This window comes from Capsicum annuum, chromosome 12, assembly GCF_002878395.1.
Source record: "Capsicum annuum cultivar UCD-10X-F1 chromosome 12, UCD10Xv1.1, whole genome shotgun sequence".
In the NCBI taxonomy this organism is placed as follows: domain Eukaryota; kingdom Viridiplantae; phylum Streptophyta; class Magnoliopsida; order Solanales; family Solanaceae; genus Capsicum; species Capsicum annuum.
Genome location: NC_061122.1, coordinates 143,967,908 through 143,992,408, shown reverse-complemented (window position 1 = coordinate 143,992,408; position 24,501 = coordinate 143,967,908). Strand labels below are relative to the sequence as shown.

Genomic DNA, 24,501 nt, shown 5'->3' with positions numbered 1-24,501 from the left:
TCCCCCATAATTGTATATTTGGATATAGATATCCTCTAGTTTGTGTGGCTACTCACAGAAGGGCCCTTCAAACTAGGGGAAAGCTGGGCCCATATATCCCATGTGTGCCTTGTTATATTACAGTTACGCTACATATCCCAGGTCAATGTTTTCAAAGTTCATGCTAAGTCTTTTTCCCCTTCTTGGCACTACATATATACGTGTGATTCCATATAAAGTTTTGACTTAGTTTTACATATGGCATTATCTTATCCTTGTACCTGAGTTATATGTTAGAGTTCCAACCACTAACCATCTCTTAATGTTGTTTCCCTATGTGATACAGGAACTAAAGCTTCTTCTTCCTTTCCTGCATAGTGACCAGGTGTTTGAGTGGCTTGTGAGTTGACATTAAAGTGGTAGGCTTACTTAATTAAGAAGGTATTCATTTCATGGTCCTTTTACTCTATCTAATAGACTTTGCAAGGCTTGGATTTTTTCTATTGTCAGGGGCATGTCTTACATTATATTGACTTTAGATTGTAGAGGCCTTATAGATTAATATGGACTTGGTGTGATGTTTTAGTGTGTGGTGGTAATGAATGGCAGTCTTATATTGATCTATCTTATTATATGGATGGAATTCACCCATCACTTGTGGTTGGCATGTTTGTTAGGTTAGGTGAGGGAGTAATCTCTATTCCAGGTGGGACATGAGATACCCATCACGGCCAGGCCCTTGTTTAGGTCATAACAATTAGACAAAGCTGGTAGGATATGAACACCCGATACCTAGGATTTCATACACGTACAGTTGACAATTTTTACCATTTCAGATTATACATATATGGCTATTTTAATGAATTCATTATATGTGGTTATATATATATATTTGTATATCAGTTTTCAGTTTTATTCAGTTAGGAGTGGTACTTAGCACTGACTGAACGAAGGTATGAAGGTTTACCAACTAGTTGAGGACTACGACCTTTAGTAGAAGTCCCTAAGTTACAGAACTACAGTACCACCATAGGATATAAGGGGTCACCCGCCAGTTGAGGACTGATACCCTACTCCTTTAGGACATTAGTTTAGTGGATCCACGCTAGCCAGTGTTGGTTCCCTTGGCAAGGTACTACCACCATTACAACAGGGGTTACATGTTGGACCCCAATTTTGCTCAAATTGGGGTTTGTCGGTTATTTTGTGCCCCCCATACTTTTCAGTTTATGTTTAGTTTATGTTCAGTTTAGTTTTGTTGGACAAAGTATTTAGATGTTTAGTTATTCAGTATTTAGTTTTATCCAGCATATGTTCATGTACACATGTTCAGTTTATGTTAGCTAGTTTCCTATCTCACATACTCGGTACATTCAAAGTGCTTAACGCATACTTTCCTATGCTATATTATCTCATTATATAGGTTCAGATGCTTAATACCTATACAACATTTAGCACATTTCCGCATCACTCAATAGCATCTTTGGTGAGTCCTCATAATTTAAGGGCTAGTTATTAACTAATTATTTTAGTATTTCATTTAATTTGAGTTAGTTGGAGTTAGTTGGGGGCTTTGTCCTAACAACTCAGTATGATTTAAAGGCTTTTAGATAGATGTTTAGATAATCAAAATAATAGGTTGTTAGACAGTTCTATTTCAAGTTTTTATCAACGTTTAATTTTATATTATTACTTCTATCAATTATGTCAGTTAGCTTTCGTCTAGTATCACTACAAGAAAAATGGTTATTAACGAAGGGAAATCTGGTCCCTAGAAGTCAAATTTCGTTCCTTAAATGTAATTAGCAACCAAAAAAATTTGGTCACCACCGTCCTTATAGGCTTCACCACTAAAAGGCAATAACAACGAGATCTTTTTTCTTGTCCTTAAAAGTAGTTAGCGACCGTCTAAAATCTGGTCCCTAAATATGTTTTGACGACCAACTTTCTGGTCCCTAATTATATAATAATTGCATGCTATTTTCATCCCTATAAACATTTAGGGACCAGTTTCTGCTGATCCTAAAAAATATTTATAGCACAAAAATTGTGTTTTATGGACCATAAATTATGGTTTCATAAAAGAAATATAAAATATACATTACAAAAAACAAGATCCACATAACAAAATATAAAAATAACTTTGTATATATTAAAAACTAATGTATTTACATCTCAGTTGTTGTGTAGCCATGACATAATATTTATGGCACTGTTTACGCAATCCCATATCTAAAATTAATAGGATATATTGTAATATTTTGCCTAAAATTCTTTGCAAAGACTATAATAAACTTTGAATAACTTGTACGTGGTCTTCAAAACATGTATCTTCATATATTAAAACCTGTAAAAAGAAATTAAATTGCGCTTTGTCTAGGTAGCACAAAATATAATTGAGGGACATCTTACAAGTAATTAGCATATGGAATGACTCAGATTAATACTTTAAAAAAATTACCATTGTAAAGTAATAAGACCTTTCCCAGAAACAAAAATTGAATACACTAATGCATCTACAATCTCACATAATAACTAACCTTAACTTTTGCTCTTTGGCTGGGCAGTAGCACAATTTCTTGACAACTACAAAAAAATTTATGAGAATAGTAAAAATATGAACAAAATAGAGCACTTAAACAAATTGCAACAACATGGACACACTTAGTAATCTTATACATTCAATTAAATTTTAATGAGGATGTGTATAAAATGATTTATCTTTCAAAATAGACCATATTTGAGCAAGATTTGCATCTAAATAAGCAATAATAAGCATTATAATTAGTTAACATACTGTAAGACCCCACAAAATTCTTCGCTTAAATCAATCCTTTAAGCTTGTTAAGGGGGGTCCTAGACTTAAAAATTTTTAGCTAAGTGTTAAGACTTAGAATTATTTTATCATTCCAAATTTGGAGGATTTTATTTCCGACCTTAGTTAGTCGATTTTTAAATTGATTCATGATCAGGGTCACTTATAGATCATCTCAGGTGAGTTTTTGATTTTTCATACCAGCATAAAGGCGAGTTTGGATGCCCAAAACAGTGAAGGGTCGTGATAGCCCTGCATCGCGAGGGCCAATCAACCCAAGCAAGGGTCATGCCGCGATGACTACTTGAACCGAGTAGGGATCACGTCACGATTGCTACTTGACCCAAGCAGGGGTCGCGATGCAAGGTCAGCCCTATTTAGCATTATTTTAATACAAGTTGTAGGGGAAAATGAGTTATTTTCCCCACCCTAATTTAGCATTAACACGAAATTAATCAGCCTATAGGGCAAAATATCATTCTTTACTTATAAACTCTCTCAAGAGAAAGTCCTAGCCTCATCAAGTTCAAAAATTAAAGTCTCAAGAACTCACTTCAGTTTTCTCGAAAGTAGTAATCAAGGTATGTGAAGTGTTCATCCAAGGGTACCTTCCACCCTTGGAGTCCAAGAAACTATTTTTTAACTTCAAGTTTATGCATTTCATGAATTCCATGTTGGGTTTGATTATATCCATTTTTAAAATGATTAATTGAGATTCTAATCTATGTTTTATGATACGTTTCATGTGAGGTTAATTAATATGTATGTAATATCATGAGAATCCACATACAACCCTTGAAATTGTCAATGGGGAGTTGAATTATGATGTCTACTTGTTATTTAGTGTTATATGCATATGTATGCTTGATGTGTGAGCCTATGCTAACACATTTGAAGCTTTTAACTCTAAATAATTGTAAGGCATTCAGCAAATTTAGTTGTTTTTGATTAGTTTACTTTGATTTTGCAGTAAAAGTGGAGAAGAAGGGGAACCACAAATAAAGGATGCAAAAAGCATTAAATTGGAGACAAATAAAGAAGAAAGAGTGGCTGACGACATCCATGACATGCCGTTAGCCTGGTGATAGGCTGTCAAGGATGACATCAGCCTTAACCAGAGAATGAGATTTGCTGTAATATTGTGATGGCATTTCATGATATGGCGTCAGAGTTATGATAAGGCGTCAGGATCACCATTAACCTTAGGCAAAAATTCTCAAAATAAAAAAGAACCTGACGACACCCATGATGTGCCGTCAGACTCCTGATAGGACGTCATTGTCACCGTCATCCTGAGATAGGAAAACCCAAACTTAAAGAGAATCTGACAACGTCCGTGATAGGCCGTCAAACTATTAATAGGTCATCACGGTCGTCGCTATCTATTCCGAGGAAAATCTATAACTTTAGTTTTATTTCCTTATTCAGGGTTAACTATTTAAAGCCTTATTTTAGGGTTTTCTAAGGATCAATTGACATATCCCACAAGATAGCATATATGATTTCTCTCTCTCTCTAAGACCAATATTTTGGAGCTTTGCCTTGTGATTCAATTCAAACTACACTTTTGACTTTCTTTATCATTGTAAGTTAATCCTTTCATTTATGAATTCTATTTGCATACTTGTTTCTTGCATCATGAGTGGCTAAACAACTATAACCTGGATCATGGGATCTAGGGTTAGGTCATGATAAGTTGTTAAATACTCAAAATTTAATAGGTGTTAGGATTTTTTAGTAATTCTGAGATTATAATTTATGTTTGTAGGTTAGAAACAGTAGGCGTACCTACTTTGGTTTGCTTGAGAACGAAATCATAATAGTCAGAAGTGAATTATCAACAGGAACTCGGAAAGGCTTCGTTTAATAATCAGTGTTGTAATAAGTTTGATTAACCTGAGATAAAATATGGACAGTGCATGGAGATTCCCTAAGTCTGAGAGGATTAGGCTATAAGACGCTTGAATAAGTCGAGAGAAATTTGAGTATATTATCGATAAAGATAGCTTGTAAGCCCAACCACTGTGAGAGTCTTGAGTAAATTTTAGCATCTGTCATGTACCATAATCCCTAGTGAACATAATCCTGGTTATTTCATAAAATCTTTATTATAAATATCAAATTCAAAGTGACAATCAATTATCTGCAAAACTTAAACCCCATTTCAGGAAACAGTAAACTATCGGTGAATTAAATCGTAAACAACTTGAGTTCACACCTTATTCCCTATAGGATTAGACCCCTACCTAGTTTGGGTTTATAATGATAACGATTGCTTACACCCATCAAAGATTATAATTTGAGCGTTATAAAAAATGGCGCTGTTTCCAGGGAATACGATCGTAAACTAAAAGTTTGTGTGCACTAATTTGCTGTTAGTTAAGTTTCCTTGATTTATGTTTATTTGTTGTTTTTGTCTATACAGGTTCTTAGTTGTTTATGCCAAAAACAAGAAGTTCCAGAGAACTATTATTAGCAATTAATCTGGAACCTCAATTGATTGGGAGAATGGCTGAACAACAGAAGGCGTAAAGACTAGCCACTTTGGCCAGGGATCAGGTGAACGTATAGAATTTGGGTTAACAAGTACGTCACTAGAACCCTGATGATGAAGACTTGGGTGATGAGGAATTGCTGAATCCTCAAAAACCAAGGTGAGCTGAGCAAATTGCCGCACCATTGTAGTGAAATGTCAATAGAAACCGTCCAGTCCGAGGAAGGTATGGTCAACATCCTGTTCAATACAAGGCTGATGAAGATGATGAAGGAATGGATGGAGCTGGTGCAACGGGTGCTATCATTCCTCCACCATTGGCACTAGGTACAAAATTCAGTATAACAAGTACCATGATCTAACTCTAGAATCTGAAAAGGTTGTTTGGAGGCTTACCTGGTGATGACTCAAACATGCATTTGGTGAACTTCATCACCATTTGTAAATCTTTTGATAATCTGGGAGAGAGCCAAAATGCGATCCGATTGAGATTGTTTCCTTTGTCTTTTTCTAGAGAGGCAACAATATGGTTAAATAATCTAAATCTCGATTCTATAACCAACTGGAGATAGTTAAAATAGGCGTTCCTAGAACGGTTCTTTCCACCCTTCAGGAGGGTACAGTTGAGGGATAAAATCACTAATTTCAGGAAGATCCCTACCGAAGCATTGCATGAAACTTAGGAGAGATTTAAGAAAAAGCTAGCACAATGTCCCAACCGTAATATGACGGACTTGGACTTGATGGAGACTTTGTACAGATATTTTAACTCTGTGACAAAGACAAATATAGACAATGCTGCAGGTGGTTCGTTCATTGACCTCTCTTTTCTTAATGCTTCAGACATGCTAAATAGAATGACTAAGTAAAGTCGATCTTGGCACACCAGGGATTTTGTGGTGGCTAGCCCGACTGTTTTTGGTAGTATGACTGTGGGGCAGCGCAGATGGTATGAGGAGTGATACCAGGAAATAGCCCACTTAAAATCACAGATGGACTTTCTGACCAAGAACTTGCTATCAGGTAAGACCAAAATGGTTAAGGCTGTGGAATCTCAGGGTACTGTTGCTATGAGTGCTGATACGGCGGCAAACTATGTGAGTAATCAGGGGGGTTTCCAAGGCAATAGCCAAGGGAACCAAGTTCAAAACTTTTATTACAAGCCTGATTAGAAAGATAGGGAGCTGGGACATTAGAGAAGCAAGAATGACATAACTAGTTTATATGTTCCTCCTGGAAGTTAGGATGCTGCAACAACTGGCTCCGATAAGATGTCCATGGAAGACATGATGGAAAAGTTGTTGAAGGAAGTTGAAGCTACCAACTCAGGGGTAACTACTATGAAGAGTGAATTCTCTACCCTCAGTCAGTTGGTTATTTCACACTCTGCTTCTATTAAGCAGTTGGAGCAGTAGATGAGTCAACTTTTTGCTACACTGAATCAGAGAAAAAGTGATACTTTACCTAGTGATATGATTCAGAATCCATGGAATAATGGCTCATGTATGGCAAACACCACTCGGACTAGTAAGATATTACTTGGCCCTTCTGTGGGCAAATCTGTAGAAGATAAGGTAATTGTTGATAAACTCGAAGAGAGTAATCCAGCGGAGTCTGAGAAGCTAGATAGTTCTGCTGATGATTTGGAGAAGGAAAATGTGAAGGAAGAGGAAGTGGTGTTAAATACTATCCCTAGACCACCACCTTTTTTTCCTCAACGGTTGAAGAAAAATGTCAATGATGCAAAATTCGGCAAGTTCATGGTAATGCTTAAGCAATTGACAATTAATGTACCTTTGATTGAGGAACTTGAGCAAATGCCAGGCTATGCAAATTTCATGAAAGACCTCATCACAAAGAAGAGAAAGGTCAGCAATGAGTAGGTGGACAATCTCCACTATTGCAGCATAGTTTCCACACGATTCTTAGTGCAAAAGATGGCCGACCCAGGAGCGTTCACTATTCCATACAAAGTTGGGTCTCGGGATATTTCAAAGGCATTATGTGATTTAGGTGCCAACGTGAATCTGATGCCTTTGGCTATATATAAGAAGCTTGGTTTAGAAGCTCTAGCACCCACTAACATGCGATTGGTAATGGTAGATAGGTCGATAAAATAGCCCGTTGGAATTTTGCATGATGTGTTGGTGAAAGTAGCAGACTTTATTCTTCCTGTGGATTTTGTAGTACTGGATTATGATGTAGACTTTGAGGTACCCATTATTTTGGAGAGGCCTATTGTTAGAAACAGGAAGAGTAATAATTGACATAGAGTTGAATGAGCTTATGTTTAGGCATGGAAAAAAAGAGGCAAAATTCAAAATATATCAACCCATGACCCAACAAAAAGATATAAGTGTCTTCTCAATCGTTGACGTCTTCTATGATGATGGAAAAGAGGTATCAATAGGTTGTCTTGGCTAAGTCTGAGTAGTCAAGATAACCCAATCGTGTCGCGACAGTAAATCAGGTGCTATTGGGAGGCAACCCAAATTTTTTATGTTTAAGCAAGTGTTTTTATATTTTTATAATTAGGATTTAGTACGAGCAGGTGGAAAAATGAGAAGGTTAGCTGAAAGGTCCTGACGACATCTGTGATAAGCCATCACAATTGTGATAAGCTATCACGATTATCGTCATCTAGGCCAAGCTTGAGGCATTCTCTGTTAAGGGTGATGAAGTTCGTGATAGGATATCACACTCGTGATAAGTTGTCATAAATCACCGTCAACCTATAACCTTAAAAGATGAATTCTGGGCCCATTTTAAAGAAGATCTGACCCAGCCCAATTGTGAAACCTTTTCATATTTTTGCTAGTTTTATTTCTTTTTCTTTAGTTATTTATTTCCTTAGTTAGTTGATATCCTACTCTTTTAAAAAAACTATTAAGAAAACAAATTCTCTTGTGTGGGTTTACACTTCACAATCAAGGAGTTCTTCCTATTTCTTCCTCTTTTTGTACGTGAAACCAGTTTAAAGGCTCTATCAGGTATACTCTACTTTAACTCTTCCTTTTTTGTGGTAAGTGATATAAAAATTTCAACCTAAGTCCCGAAGAAGCTTACACCAAGTTCAACTTGAAAAAAAACTGAAAAATCATACCTAGGGTTTGCTGAGCAGACCCCAGGGTTTAAAAGTCAGCTCACAAATTGGAATTCAAGTGAATTTTGGGAAATAATGGGGACCAAAAATTGAGTAAAAATCAAAAGTGGATTTTGATAAGAGCTGACAACATTTATGATAGGCTATCACAATTGTGATGGCTTATCAGTAATGTCTTCAGAAGCTGCTAAAAAGAATTGGATTCTGCTTAGGATTGATGGCATTGGTCTTAGGCTATCATAATTATGACGACTTATCAAGAATGTCATCAAAAGTTGTTCAAATTTTGAAGGTTCTTTCTAAGGTTGATGACAATCGCAATAACCTATCACGGTAGTGACGGTTTATCAAGAAATGTCATGACACGTCGAACCTGAGGCATGAATGAGCTTAATTGATTAATGAATGCGTGTTTGTGTTCTTGAGGTTTGACTAATATTCTTTTATTGTCTCCAGGAATATTACAATGAAACCAATAAGAAAGAGCCCCACAGCACCAAAGAAATAGGGCAAATAAAGTGTATGTCATAAGTTCATCGATGAGGAATCTGATTATGAGGAGGAGAAACCTTTGCTCAGGATGCAAAATAAAAAGCCACGTCCGAAGAAACCTTCACCACCTCTGCCTATTAAAGTGGAGGATAGTGATGACACTAAAACAACAATAGCTTCTGAGTAAGAGGATTTTGAACAGCATGAGTCTGAACATGTTGAATCTGAAGAAGAGAAGCAAGAAGAGTCTTAGGAGTCTGAGTCTGAGGAAACAGCATCGAGGTCCCCGTCCACTGAACAACAAGAAGGGGAAGAGTCTCCACCTCGAGGAACACTTATCAAATGCATAAACCCCGAAGTTCGAGACAATGCTAGGTGGTAAATTCCTAGATAAAAAAGTATCTACACTATTGGACTTCACAAAACTAACAGAAGAAGAGCTAAAAGGCTACTTCAGGAATAAAAGCTGATTATCACAAAAGGGTTGAGCAGGTACTCGGAGGTAGAATAGAAGTTCCAAGAGTATGGATTGGGGCAGACCACAAAAGAAGGAGGATCATTTTGTCCTACATTGGTTCGGTAGTTCTACGTGAACTACCAGGCTCAGTTAGAAAACATGTGCAGGCCAGGTGAAAGAGTAGCAGACCTACCCCTATTGGATAGAGTGCAGGTAAGGGGTGTAAGGGTTGATATTTCCATTAAAAATATCAACAGATTCTTTCATAGCCCCAACTTTACTCCTTAGGCCACTGCACTATCAGTTTATGTTGGAATTAAGAACAAAGAGAAATAATGTCCGTGGTTGGCCAACATCATAGATAACAAAGAACCATCATGGGTGACAAACCCAAGTGAGAGAATATGTAAGTCTTCTTTAACTCAAGAGGCAAAGTTTTTGTAGGGTATAGTGTGTGTCTGGTTGATGCCTACTGATGGAGACAATATTCTGGGTAATTACCGAGCTATTTTAGTAGGAAGCATGGTGCAACAAATTTTCTTAAACTTCAAGGAAATCATTACTAATGAGGTGAATATTAGGATATGGAGAACCGACACTGCTTATCCTTTTCGTTGTCTTATCATGGAGTTGTGCTAAGCTGATAATATGCCGAAAATTATAAGAGTTAATGATGAGGTTCCTTCTTAAAAGACTCACAATCCCATATGGTTTGATAAGAATCAGCCAGGATTGAGACTTGATAGAGGTGTAGAGGTAGAAGCGGACCCCCTAGTTAAAAATACAGGAGCAGCACCTCATGTGGAAGTGCAAGATTCGGAGATTCTGCGGCCAACTTTTTCAGTACAAGCAGGTTTAGTGCCTGAGACTGAAGCCATCCCCTCAGTTCCTATAATATCAGCAACATTTACCTTTTAGCCTATTGATATAAAAAAAGTGGCTAAACAGGACAAGTGGTGTAAGGAACAGCTACATGATTTTTCTAAACAGTTTGTCGCTGTTGTGGACAAGAGAATCAAGGCTGCCCTTGAGACTTTTGTGACTTTTCCTGAGCGGGTTGCAAATTAGGAGAAATGATTTGATGCATAGGCAAGAGAAATATTGGGAGCTGATCTTTCTAAATTTAGAGAAGCATTGGAAAAAGTAAAAGCAGATATTGGGGTGCTGCAACAGCACCAAATTATAATGCCAACAAGTTCGGCCTTGCCTAAATCTAAAGAAGAAATTCCCATACTTGACCTCACCGCAGATTGCCTAAAAAATAAAGAAAAAGGTGAAAAAAAAGCTAAATATAAGAGAGAAGAGCTAGACAGTAAGGAAGAAAAGAGAGTAAAAAAGAAAGCCAAGAAAAAAGGCCGAAAAGAAAGAGTTGAATAATGCAAGATCGGAGTCCCTGGATGATACAGAGAAATGGGAGGCAGCCATCCAAGCTAGGGATGCAGGTGCTTCATCTACCCAAGCTCCCAACACTGCTAGTCCAGATGCTCCCAATGGAGAAAAGACAACAGATGATGCAGTAGTAGGGTAGGAGACCCAGGATCTATGTGCTTGATTGTCTCCGGGTATACCCTAACCCTTAGTGAAGTTTATTTTTTATTTTAAGTTAAGGGTGTAGGGTAGGTTGTTTGTGTAACATATTCTGTAGATTACTAGGAGTAGTGTAAGTACTTGAGGCAGTTAGCTTGTGTTGTCATTTTTGAATACCTCTCCATTGGTCTGTATAGTGTGTACTGTGAAAATTGCATCCATTATGATCATGATGTATATTTTTGTGGCATTACTCTAGCAACTGAATAACCCTTGTTAAAGAAATGCATGAACCGAATAAGTAGTGATATGTGAGATACTTGTGTGCCATGTGTGTGTAAGTTCTTAGTTACCGTTGTGTGTTGAATCTAGAACTTTCCCTGTTAGTCTGGCCATGGTCATAGGATAGGCGTTATGAAAGGATCATAGGCCATTTTTTATTTTTTACTTACTTTAGCCAAAATGACTTTCCCTATGTGCATAATATCCCTTAATCCCTTTTTGAGCCTATTAGCCTGTTTGTTTCTTCAATACCTCGTACCTTCCCGTTCATATCACAATGAACTTATTTTGACCCTGGTCCTCCTTGGACACTGTGCACCTTGACTCAAGCAACCAGCCTAAGTTGAGGGTGGCTATCATAGGGGTGCATGATGCAAAATGAGTATGAAGAGAGGGAGAATAAGAGAAATAAATAAAAAGTTGGGTGCAGCAAAAAAAAATAAGAAAAGAAAAAGATGTTTAAAAGATGATAATAAGGTAATATGATAATTGAAAAGGCCACACCCACCTTGAGCATGTGTAATCAATAAAAGAGGGGAAGAAAATAAGGTTAAGAGTTGAATCCCCGAGAGTTTAGAGTAGTGTCAAGGAGGCTTAGCCACTCTGAAATATCCATGAATATCTTACCAGCCCCTGGACAATGTTACAAGCTTAAGAAAAGCCCTATAGTGATCCTATCTGACCTATCTGAAGACTTGGGTACTGACTATAAGGGAAAGTCTATTGCATTTGACAGGCAATGTTTGGAACTTCATTATGAGAGTGAGTTTTGTGTTTATCCTTGTGTTTATGTATGAGAATTATGATATAAGTAAAAAAGGGATTTCTTTGTTGTTAGGGCACACTAGGTATGTTGCTAATCAGTGACTTGCTCGGATAGCGTGATTTGGGTATGTGCTAATTGTTATTGCTAAATTTTGGCCATATCTTGATCTTTGTGAGTTGCATGGTTGTTTTAAATGATAGACATGGTTTCTCTAAATTTGATTGACTTTGGAGATGGTAAATGTACTCTGAACTAATATGAGTAGTTAGCTGCCAAATTGTACTCTGTATACTCTTAGTTCTGTTATGGTTGCTTGAGGACAAAAAATTGTTTAAGTTGAGGGTGTTGATGTGTGAGCCTATGCTAACACATTTGAAGTTTTTAACTCTAAATAATTGTAAGGTCTTAAGCAACTTTAGTTGTTTTTGATTAGTTTACTTTGATTTTGCTGTAAAAGTAGAGAAGAAGGAGAACCACAAATAAAAGAAGCAACAAGCATAAAATTGGAAGCAAATAAAGAACAAAAAGTGGATGACGACATCCATGACACACTATCAGCCTGGTGATAGGCTTTCAAGGATGCCATCATCCTTAACAAGGGAATGAGATTTGCTTAAACATTGTGATGGCATGTCATGATAAGGCATCAGAGTTGTGATAAGCCGACAGGATCATCGTCAACCTTAGGCAGAAATTATCAAAATAGAAGAGGAGCTGATGATATCCATGACAAGCCATCAGACTCCTGATAGGACGTCATTGTCGCTGTCAGCCTGAGATAGAAAAAGCCAAAATTAAAAAAAATCTGACGACGTCCATGATAGGCCATCAAACTCCTGATAGGACGTCACAGTCGCCATCATCTATTCCGAGGAAAATCTATAACTTTAGTTTTATTTCCTTATTTAGGGTTAACTATTTAAAGCCTTGTTTTAGGGTTATCTAAGGATCGATTGACATATCCCACAAGAAAGCATATATGATTTTTCTTTCTCTCTCTCTAAGACCAATATTTTGGAGCTTTGCCTTGTGATTCAATTCAAAGTATACTTTTGATTTTCTTCATCATTGTAAGTTAATCCTTTCAATTTGCATACTTGTTTCTTGCATCATAAGTGGCTAAACACCTGTGACTTTGATCATGGGATCTAGGGTTAGGTCATGATAAGGTGTTAAACACTCAAGATTTAGTAGATGTTAGGATTTTTTGGTAATTCTGAGATTATAATTTATGTTTGTTGGGTACAAACAGTAGGCGTACCTACTTTGGTTTTCTTGAGAAAGAAATCATAAATTGTTGAAAGTGAATTATCAACAGGGACTCGGAAAGGCTTTATTTTATAATCAGCGTTGTAACAATGTTGATTAAGTTGAGTTAAAATCTAGACAGTGCATATCAATTCCCTAAGTCTGAGAGGATTAGGAAATTAGATGCTTAAATAGGTCGAGAGACATTTGAGCATATCATCGATAAAGATAGCTTGTGATCCTAACCACCGTGAGAGTCTTGAGTAAATTTTAGCATCTGTCATGTACCGTAAGCCCTAGTGAACATATTCCTGGTTATTTCATAAAATCTTGGTTACAAACATCAAATTCAAAGTGACAATCAATTATCGGCAAAACTTAAACCCTATTTCAGGAAACAGTAAACTACTACAAATTAAATCGTAAACAACTTAGGTTCTTACCTTATTCCCTGTGGGATTCGAAGCCAACCTAGTTGGGCTTTATATTGACAACGATCGCTTACACCCATTCAAGAGTGTAATTTGAGCATTATCAATGCTCACTAAGTGCTTGATGAATTAGGCATGTGAACTAATAAGGGAAAGAGATCATGTCATGTTAGCTTATGTGCAAGTTGTATAATGCAAGTGTTTGATAAAATGTTTCCATGAATGAGTTGTTAACAAATGCATATGATTATGCTTTTCAAACTTATGCTGTGATTTACCTTTCATGCTATCGAGTCCTTGGGGTTTTCAATCGCCAAAACCTTATTTTTGATTACCTAGAGCTTTAGTCAGTTATAAAACTCAGGAAATTCAGTACTATTATGTCAATCCACAGAACTCAGTGAACTTAGTTCAGTTCAGTTAAATAGTACAATTAGTAATAGTTCAGTCAAGCTCTATACAGTCTAGGAATCAGTTCAGTGTTTATTTAGTTGGGAGTAGAATTTAGCGCCGAGTGAACCCAAGGATAGGGGCTCACCTGCCAGTAGAGGGTGTGGTCCTTAGAAGCAATCCTTGTATTCAAGAATTATGTAGCCAGTATACATTGATATATCTCCCTACAATACTAGGGTTGATATATCTTATTTGAGATTTCCTACCAGCGAGGGTTAACAGAAGAGCTTCCTATCAGAGAGGGCTAACTCACAGCTTGTCCTTACCCATGGCATGGTATTGACATCCTTCCAACTTTGGTTATAGATTAGACCCCAAATTAGTTAGAGAAGGGCCATGTCAGTTAGATTACTATTTTCCATAGTCTTAATATCAGATTCAGTCTCAGTATGAAACTCTATTCAGTTCTATAGATTTAGGACTGTTAGATCCAGTCCCTCAGTTCAGTTTAGAACTTAGTATAGTTCCATAGATTTAGGACTATCAGATATATTCATTTAGTTATCAGTAATTCAGTATCAGTATACTCAGATATTAGTTAATCAATACTCTCATTCGATCATATTCATGATATTCAGTTTGTATTGTTCATGCATATGAACCCGTGTATTTCAGCTTACCTCAGTGAACATACCTGTATATTCGAAGTACTGATGCATGTTGCCTTTCAGTTGCTCTATGATGTCTTATATCATAGGTTTTGAAGCGCGGGCTCCCGAGTATTCTTAGCAGTTCTGACTTTCAGCAGTCAGAGATAGTGATGAGTTCTCATAGTTTAAGGACATAATTATTTTATTTCAGTATTTTAGTTATTAGTTCACTTTTAGTTGTTGGATTTAGTTGGGGGCTTGTCCCATCAACTCCACAATTCCGATAGATTAGAGGCTTTTCAAACTAGAGTATTTTCAGATAGATATTTTAGTTTTAGAATTATTATTCCGTATTCAGTCTATTTATAGTGTTGAACCTTATGTCCAATTTTTGCCTACTTAACACATATTTACAGTATTATTATTCAGTTATTATAGCAGGTACCGAACATAGGTTAGTTTGTGCTCCTCCAAGATTATGAGCATTATGTATCATCCGGGGTACAGACTCGGGGCATTACAAACTTAGTATCAAAGCCAGGTTCAATAGAGTCCCAGAAATTCTGATAGCTATATATAGTAGAGTCTTGTGCATAGGTGTGTTACGCGCCACACTTATAAACGAGAGGCTACGAGATGTTTAGGAAAATATTAACTTCTTTCTGTATTCATTTCGTGTAAGTGAGCATGACCTCCAGTAAAACTCTTATCCTAATTCACTTCTTCTTTTCACTTATAGAACATGCCTCCCAAAAGAACTAAAAAAGAAGAATCAGAAATTAGTCAGCACCTCAGCCCGTTCAGGTAGATCCCCTGGATGAGCAGGTCTCTCATGTAGAATTTAGGGCTACATTCAATACTCTAGCCAATTTAGTCACAACTCAGAATGAACAGCCAGCTATTTTTCTAGCCAACCTAGTGGTCAATACTGCTGTAGCCAGCATTAGGAACTTCACACGAATGAATCCTCCATTATTCTTAGGTTTTAAGTCTGAAGAGGATCCATAGAAGATCCTCGACCAGGTTCAGAAAGTCACAAATATCGTGGGAGTGACTTCTAATGAGAGTGTTGAGTTAGCCACCTATTAGCTGCAATATGTAGCCCATACGTGGTTTTGGCAGTGAAAGGTAGACAAGGGTATTAATGTAGAGCCCATAGAATGGGAAGAGTTTGCTACGACCTTCTTAGATAGATTCTTTCCCTTAGAGTTTAAAGAGGCTAAGGTATTAGAGTTCATCAATCTTAGGAAAGGAAATATGAGTGTGAAAGAGCATTCCCTCAAGTTTACTAAGTTACCTAGGTATGCTCTCCATGTAATAGCAGACAATAGATCCAGAATGAGTAAGATTGTGTCTGGGGTATCGGGTAGAGTGTTTAAAAAGTGCAAGCTTGTGATGTTGATTAGGGAGATGGACATATCTAGGCTTATTGTCCAAGCTCAATAGCTTAAGGAGCGGAAATTCAAGAAGAAGAGAGAAAATAAGAGAGCCACAATAGGTAGCTGTAGTTTTGCCTAGCCAAGGTTAGAGGGTGGTAACCATTCTTAATTTAGTCAGAAGTTCTCAGCCCCAGTTCCATCTTCAGCTAGTACACCAGTACCAAGGTTCAGGAATGATAGTCATGATGGGACGCCAGTCTCCAAAACCCAGAGTTGTACAAATGGTGGTCGTACAATCCGCTTTGTGTAGAATGTGTTAAGAATCGTAAAGGTATGTGTAGAGTCGGCAGTGATGTGTGCTTTAGATAGGGTGAGTCAAGTCACAGAGTCTGAGATTGTCCTAAGGCTAGTCTATAAAGTAAGCATAGTCGTTCTTTTGCTCAATCCAGTCACCCAAATCAGCAGGGTACAACTTCCAGTGTCACCAGTGGGCAGTGCCCAAATTGGCTTTATACACTTCAGTCCAGGTAAGATCAGAAAAGTTCCCCTGATGTGGTCATTGGTATTTTATAGAACTCCCATTTACATATTTATGTCTCATTAGATCCAGGAGCTTCTATGTCTTTTGTAACTCTTTGCATAACATTTAACTTTAAACTCAGACCAAATATTAACAAAACCTTTCTCAGCCTCCACCCTAGTGGGTCAGTCTATCATAGCCCTCCGGGTATATAGTAACTGTCCGGTTATGATATCATAGAAAGTCAGGCTTCCTGATTTCAGTAGTAATATTAGAAAAGTAATGGGTGAGAATGATGCCCAATCCGTTTTTACCTCAGTTTAAAGTTTTGTACTTCAGTCATCATGATACCTTCGCATACTTTATGTCTCAGCTCCATGAACTCAACTTACATTTGCGTACTCTCCATAGAATCATGTGTGTTTCCCTTTTCTTAGTATGAGGAGTTCCAGTTCACTCAGTAGCACAAATCATGCTCTATGAACACGAAAACTCCAAAACTTAGGTCATGTAGTTCATGACTTCTACACTCATGCCTTACAGTGTGTTCAATACGAACTACCATTTGACTCATAGACTCAGTTATAGTATAAGTTATAGTATCAGTCTCAGTCCAGTAATTAGATCAGGAACTCCGTTCAGTTTTTCGTTTGCTCGACCATAGCATACAGTTATCAGTTAGTCAGTTATTAGTATTTTAGTACCGAATATTTTAGAACCATGTTATACACTTGGTCTTGCATTCTTAAATAATATAGCTTTCACGAATTCATGCTCAATTATCTCATATTACCCAGTCAGTCCTTACCTCAAATACATGATACTCTACAGTTTTAGTCCAGTTATTCAAACTAAGTACAGTTTAGTCTTATAGACCTAGTATTTAGCTATCAGTTATTTAGGTAATCAGATAAGTTAGTATGTTTATGCATTCATATGCAGCGCCCATGCAAATATTTTTCAGTAGTCCCAAGTAAACTATTGTACTAAGGTAAAGAGTGTAGTTTAGAGAGTATTCAAGGGATATGTCAAAGCTTGAAAATTTATGGTTGCAGTGCATAAGTCTTAGTCACTCTATCTTAGATGATGATTAGTAGGCCTCGCCTCATATTATAAAATTTTAGCCACATTGTGATATCTTATTTAGATAATGCAAAGTTTTTCTTGCTCCCTAAAGTTGTTTGCAAATCAATAAAAAGAGTGTCAGAAAAAAGCTCCAATTGAGAATAAGTTTTCAGTAAGAATTAGTCCGTAAAGCCAGTAATTCAATTTAGTAGTCAGAAGGATAAATTGGTGTGGTGTGGTTTTCCATCTTTCCATCTAGTTACACTATTCGAAGTCTTATGAAAGTAACTATTCCAAAATCGAGAAACCAGGTGGTTGCAAGTTCAGCTCACTCTGAGTGTCATGCCTTAGTTTCAGATCCCCCATATATAAGTCATGATTCAGTTCACAGGTGCCCTATGCATCGTCTCAGTTTTTTCTCAGTATCTCAGCCAAGTCAGTATTCTTCAGGTGACATAATATCCCAAGAAGGAGATATACTATAACCCCCCTGCCCACGTTTTCATGACCTAAATCTTCTATCTTCTCTTTACGTAACGAATTCAGTTTGGAGAAGTGGGTACTCATGGGTGGACCCTCAAGTTCCAATCTCAGCCATAAGGCATTTATTCAAGGGCTCAATTTCATTTATAATAATCAGTTCTTATATCACATTATAGGCTCAGTTATGTTCTCATGTTCCCACTCATGTGTATTCAGTAAATAATCTCGAGTTCGGGATCGATGATTTGGTATTCTTAAGAATCTCTCCTATGAAAGGAGTAAAGAGGTTGGAAAGAAGGGAGAAACTCAACCCTTGATATATCGGTCCTAACCAAATTCTCAATTGTTTCAAAAAGGTAGCTTTGGAGCTTGAGTTACCTTCAGAATTAGCTTAAGTACATCCATTGTTCCATGTCTCCTTGCTAAATAAATGTATAGGTGACCCAGCAGCTGCAGTCCCTATAGAGGGCATAGACATTCAGAATAGTCTCTCTTGTGAAGAGGTTCTAGTGGAAATCCTTGACTATCAGATTTGTAGACTGAGGAACAAAGAAGTCCCTCTAGTCAAAGTTCTTTGGCAGAATCAATCCGTTGAGAGAGCTACTTGTGAAGCAAAAATAGATATGCAGACCAAGTATCCCACCTTTTTTCCGTAAAATCAAACTCAGATCAAGGTAACAATTCTCCTTAAAAACTTACTCAGTTCCATGCTTAATTGTTCCTCGCGAACTTGGTATTAATTACCATTGCATATTCAGTCATGCATTCATCAATTATGTTTAGTCATGTACTCATACATCAAACATGCATGTTCAGTATATATATATAAGCTCAGCTTATCAGTAATATTAGTTACGAAATCATGCATCAGATATGCATGTTCAGTATGAAATTCCAGTATAACCATAGTCTCAGCCATGAAATCATGTTTTAGTTGTGTATGTATGGTACGTACTTGCAGTCTGTCAGTTCTCCCATATTAGTCATTCTTATTCGAAGACCCCACAAAATTCTTAGCTTAACTCAGTCTTTTAAGCTTGTTAAGGGGGGTCCCAGACTTAGAAAATTTTAGCGAAGTATAAAGACTTAGAATCATTTTAGCCTTCCAAATTTGGAGGATTTTATTTCCAACGTTCTCGACCAAGTTAGTCAATTTTTAAATTGATTCATGATCAGGGTCACTTGTACATCATCACTGGCAAGTTTTGAAATTTTTAGATTAGCGTAGGGGCGAGTTTGGATGCCCAAAATAGTGAAGGGTTGTGATAGACCCATTTCATGAGGGCCACTTAACCTATGTAAGGATCGCGCTAGGATGGCTACTTAACCTATGTATGGATCATATTGTGATAGCTACTTGACCTAAGGAAGGGTTGTGGCACGAGGTCATCCCTATTCAGCATTATTTTAATAGGGTTATAGGGGCAAATGGGTCATTTTCCCCATCCTTATTCATCCTTAACATAAAATTAATTAGCCTATAGGGCAAAATCTCATTCTTTACTTATAAACTCTCTCAAGAGCAAGAACTAGCCTCATCATCTTCAAGAATTTAAGTCTCAAGAACTCACTTCAATCTTCTCGAAAGTAATAAGCAAGGTATGTGAAGTGTTCATCCAAGGGCTCCTTCCACCCTTGGAGTCCTAGAAACTATTTTTAAACTTCAATTTTATGGATTTCATGAATTCCATGTTAGGTTTGATTATATCCATGTTTATAATGATTAATTGGGATTCTAATCTATGTTTTATGATACAATTCATGTGAGGTTAATTGACATGTATGTAGTATCATGAGGATCCATGTACAACCCTAATTATCATATCTACTTGTTGTTTAGTGTTATGTGCATATGTATGCTCATTAGGAGTTGAATGAGTAGTGAAAACGTGCACATGATTATGCTTTTCAAACTTATGCTATGATGTACCTGTCATGTTATCGGGTGATGGGGGAATTCAATAATCGAAAAGTTAGGTGTTTACCTAGAGATTCAATCAGTCAAAGAACTCAGGAAATTCACTAGTATTCCATCCGTCCATAGAACTCACTAAACTCAATTCAGTTCAGTCATATAGTACAATTAGTAATGGTTCAGTCAAGCTCAATACAATCTAGGAATCAGTATAGTATATATTCAATTGGGAATAGGATTCAGCACCTAGTGAACCCAAGGATGGGAGCTCACCTACCAGTGAAGAGTGTGGTCCTTAGAAGCTATCCTTGAGTTCTAGAACTATGTATCCAGCGTAGGATGAGATATATCCCTACAAGACTAGGGTTGATATATCTCATTTGAGTTTTCCTACCAGCAAGGGTTGATGGAAGAGCTTCCTTTCAGAGAGGGCTAACTCAAAACTTGTATGTACCCGTGGCACATTATTGACACCCTTCCAACTAGGGTTACAGGTTGGACCCCAAATCAGTTAGAGAAGGGGCATGTTGGTTAGATGATTATTTTCCACAGTCTCAATTTCAGATTCAGTCTCTGTATATAACTCAGTTCAGTTTTACAGATTCAAGACTATCAGATCCAGTCACTTAGTTCAGTTCAAAACTCAATACAGTTCCACAAATTTAAGATTGTCAGATACAATCATTCAGTTATCAGTAATTCAGTATCAGTATTCTCAGATACCAGTAAATTAGTATTTAGATTTAGTATCCTGTGTTATTATGTTTTCAGTTACAGTATATGTATTTATGCATGTACTCTTATTCAATCATATTCATGATATTCAGTTAGTAGTGATCATGTATATGAACCCAAGCATGTTATCCTACCTCACTGAGCATACTAGTACATTCAAAGTACTGATGTATGCCTTTATTTTGTGCTATGATGTACATATCATAGGTTCAAACATGCGGGCTCCCGAGAACTCTTAGAAGTTCAAACTTTTAGCAGTCAGAGTTAGTGGTGAGTCCTCATAGTTTGAGGATATGATTTTTTCTTTCAGCATTTCAGTTATCAGTTCACTTTCAGTAGTTAGAGTTAGTTGGGGGCTTGTCCCATCAACTCCACAGTTCAGACAGATTAGAACCTTTTCGAACTAGAGTATTTTAAGATAGATATTTTAGATTTGGTATTGTTATACTGTATTCAGTTCTATATACAGTGTTAAACCTTATGGCCTATTTCTGCCTACTTTTTATATATTTATAGTACTATTATTCAGTTATTGCAATAGGTACCAGACATGGGTTTGCTTGTGGTCCTTTAGGATTATGAGAACCGTGTAGCGTCCAAGGTATAAACTCGTGGCATTACACAAACAATGCTAAAGAAACATTTAGCAATACAAATGAAAAAGTCCAATTGTACACTGCACATAAGGAGATGAGTTTGTTAGCTTTAGAGTATCTGCATTCAAACTATATTCATCACAAATACCTCAGTTATGCAATATATACACCATAGAGGACAATGATATAAGGTTTGGTGATTTTGATTAGCAAGATTAATCAATGTAAAATTTCGTGCTTTCTCAATAGCTGGTAGTCCAAACACATGTGCCCTCAGCTCCCTACTGACAATACCCTATGGCTACAAATTGGATATATGGTTGCTAATATTCTGAATTATTGACTGGGTTCTGCTCTCTCCACATTGATTATATACCCCCCCCCCCATCTTTAAAAAATTAATAAAAAACATGCTAAAGAAAAATCCATAAGATAGATCAACATCTGCCAAGTTGTTAAGGCAACAACATTTGAAACTATACCTTCTCTATGTCAAAACCCTTCATATGTTATTCTCCCTATGAATTCCCCAAGCAGCATAAAAGAGAAAACATGATCGTCACCTAAAAAATCAATTAGTCTGACAGATAGCAAAAAGAAACAATTGAAGCTAAAAGAGAAAAGAGAATTTTCCTTTACTTATAGTTTGATAATTTTTCTCTCAAGTCCCCTCTTTTCCCCTGTAGCCACATTTTTGTTCAATGGCTATAGATAACAAATCAAAGACAAAAATTGTAGCCAAACAAAGAATATACAATGTTATCATCCAAAAATTAAGGCAGTGAAGAAAGGTGTATACCCTTTACATCCAAGAGTACAAGGTTTCTATATTACTTATGTTAGCGAAAGGAAATGATAAGCTCCTCAAGAATTTTTTAATGTTATTGAATTTTATGAAGAGCTGGTCCAGGGGACAAATTTAACATTAGGACAAGGAGAATTATCAAAAAAACCTATAAATAAAAAAGTTGATTTCAAATATTCTAATTTTTCTAGTAGTGATGATGATGATGAAGATGAACACGACAATAATAGGAATGATGAACACTAGACCAAGGAGTAGAATTCAAAATTTGAGCAACACCTGGAGAAACTTGATGATGAGATTGATATCTTAAAAACTGGTAAATCTCAGCCTGACAGCAAGGATAACATCCTTAATTATGAACAAATACAAGGAAATACTAAGAATAAGAATGAGCTATAGACAACTCATGAACCGAATTATATTGAAGTTAGGGTGCCAATTGCAGAGAAACAATGTGTGGAAAGAGAAGCATCAGAAGCAAGAAATATTGCATTTTGTAAGACAGAGGAGAAATCTATTGATAAACTAATTGAAGTTGAGCTTGCTGAATTGGGAGACAAAAGCAAGCGGTATTTTAGCTACCTTGACTTAGGTTGTAATGGTGTTTTGTTTGTTCATATGAGCAAGAAAGATGGAGATCCCAACCCTAAGGAAATTATTCAACATATCTTGTCCTCACTTACATTGACAAAGAAACATGTATCATGGTTTATATTGCGAGTGTTACAAGTTGAAGTAACATGTTATGCATTAGAGAAGGAAATTGGTAAGGAAATACAAATTTTCATTACAAAATATTTGCCTTCTGAAAGTGACACCCCAAAGAAGATTGTAGTCTTTATGAAGCTCGAACAAATACAGGAATCAATATGATAAAAATCATTGATACTGTGGATAAATTAGTTCCTTCACCTCACAAAGTTAATCTTAGCAACCCTGAGATAAACATAGTGCTAAAAATAGTCAAGACTGTGTACTTGCTTGGAGTTGTTGAAAATTGCAAGAAGTTGTCCAAGTATAACTTGAGGTATCTTACCTCTAAGAACTAATTATACCGAGACATCATACAAGGTTTCAGTTAAAGCATTGGGATCAGAGAGAATTCTGTTGTGTGTTCAAATTTTCCATGTTTGATGGTTTTTAAACTCATTAGAGATCTAATGATTATGTTTTAGGTCAGGATTAATGATGTTAGAATTCCTATGCTGAAGGAAATCTTACTGGAACTTTATGTTAAAAGATTTGATCATGTTTTCAGCTTTACTTTGGACAATAATTAACGTCTGTAAGATGCCTTTGTTCTATTATTTCTTTGTATTATTTGATGTTTCTGAATGTATCTTCCTATAATTGTACATATGAGATATAAATTAATCTAAAAGAAATCATCCTTTACTTAACATCCCACCAAGAAATATATCATTTGAGTATAAAACATTCTAACCCAAACTTGAGACTAAGAAGTTGATCCAACAAGCGTACTTAGTTAGGATCTCTAAACATAGTGAGGATTCCATAAGTGAGAGGATCAGCGGGGAAGAAAAAATTTTTCAAAGGAAAACTAAGATTATATCAAGATCTTAGTTCAAGGGAAAAAAAACATGCTCTGGCGACAAGAGAATGATAGATTATTTAAAGAGTATGAAATAAAGAGTAGTAAGAGAAACGGGATTTAGGTGTTGAGTAGTGCACTCGTCACTAAGGAAGCAGATATATTGCAATCTATATCCAAAAATCTTAGAATAATAACATTTTCTAAATGAAGATCAAGCGATAAAACATGATCCACTTATGAAGAAAGAACTTCATCAAATTCCCAAATGACAAAACCATATATTGATCAGGAAGCACTAAGATGTTATGTCATTAAAACTGAATATGGTAGTTAGTATAGAGAAGCTATTATTGACTACATATGAAAGGGAAGCAATTGTTCACTTCTACATAAAGATGATCTAGAAAATAAGAAACCAAATAGTATAAGAGAGATGCTCATTAAATACTGGAGATTGGGATTAGTCATAGATTGGGATAGCACTATTAAAGTAGCCCAAAACTCATCATGAGAGACCTTCTCATTCAAAGTTTCTTTGAGAACTAGCGGCGGTGCTTGTTGGTTCCCATTCTGTCTTTTATTGGTTCTCTTAAGAAGCATTGTCTGTAAATGAATACAGGATGTGTTAGAAAGTAAATTTTAATAGAGTTCACTCTCTATCACATGATATGAATCAGGAAAGAAGTGAGAATTTCCTAAAATATTTCATAGCCTCTCACCCATAAGTTTGGCGCACTTTACACCCATGAACTTTTTATTGTTCAGTGTAAAATTTCAGCTTTCCTGTTGCCTCTCAGCTTAGTCAGTT

The 24,501-nt window shown here is 36.5% G+C and overlaps 1 protein-coding gene across 1 annotated transcript; it reads left to right on the top strand.

Annotated features, from left to right (window-relative positions):
* Window positions 1–7,225: 7,225 nt before the first annotated feature.
* Window positions 7,226–23,187, top strand: LOC124889673 (THUMP domain-containing protein 1-like). Its single transcript, XM_047401654.1, is given in 4 exon segments — window positions 7,226–7,381; window positions 8,848–8,911; window positions 22,566–22,970; window positions 22,973–23,187. Coding segments are annotated over 4 exon segments (840 nt in total).
* The last annotated feature ends 1,314 nt before the right edge of the window (window positions 23,188–24,501 follow it).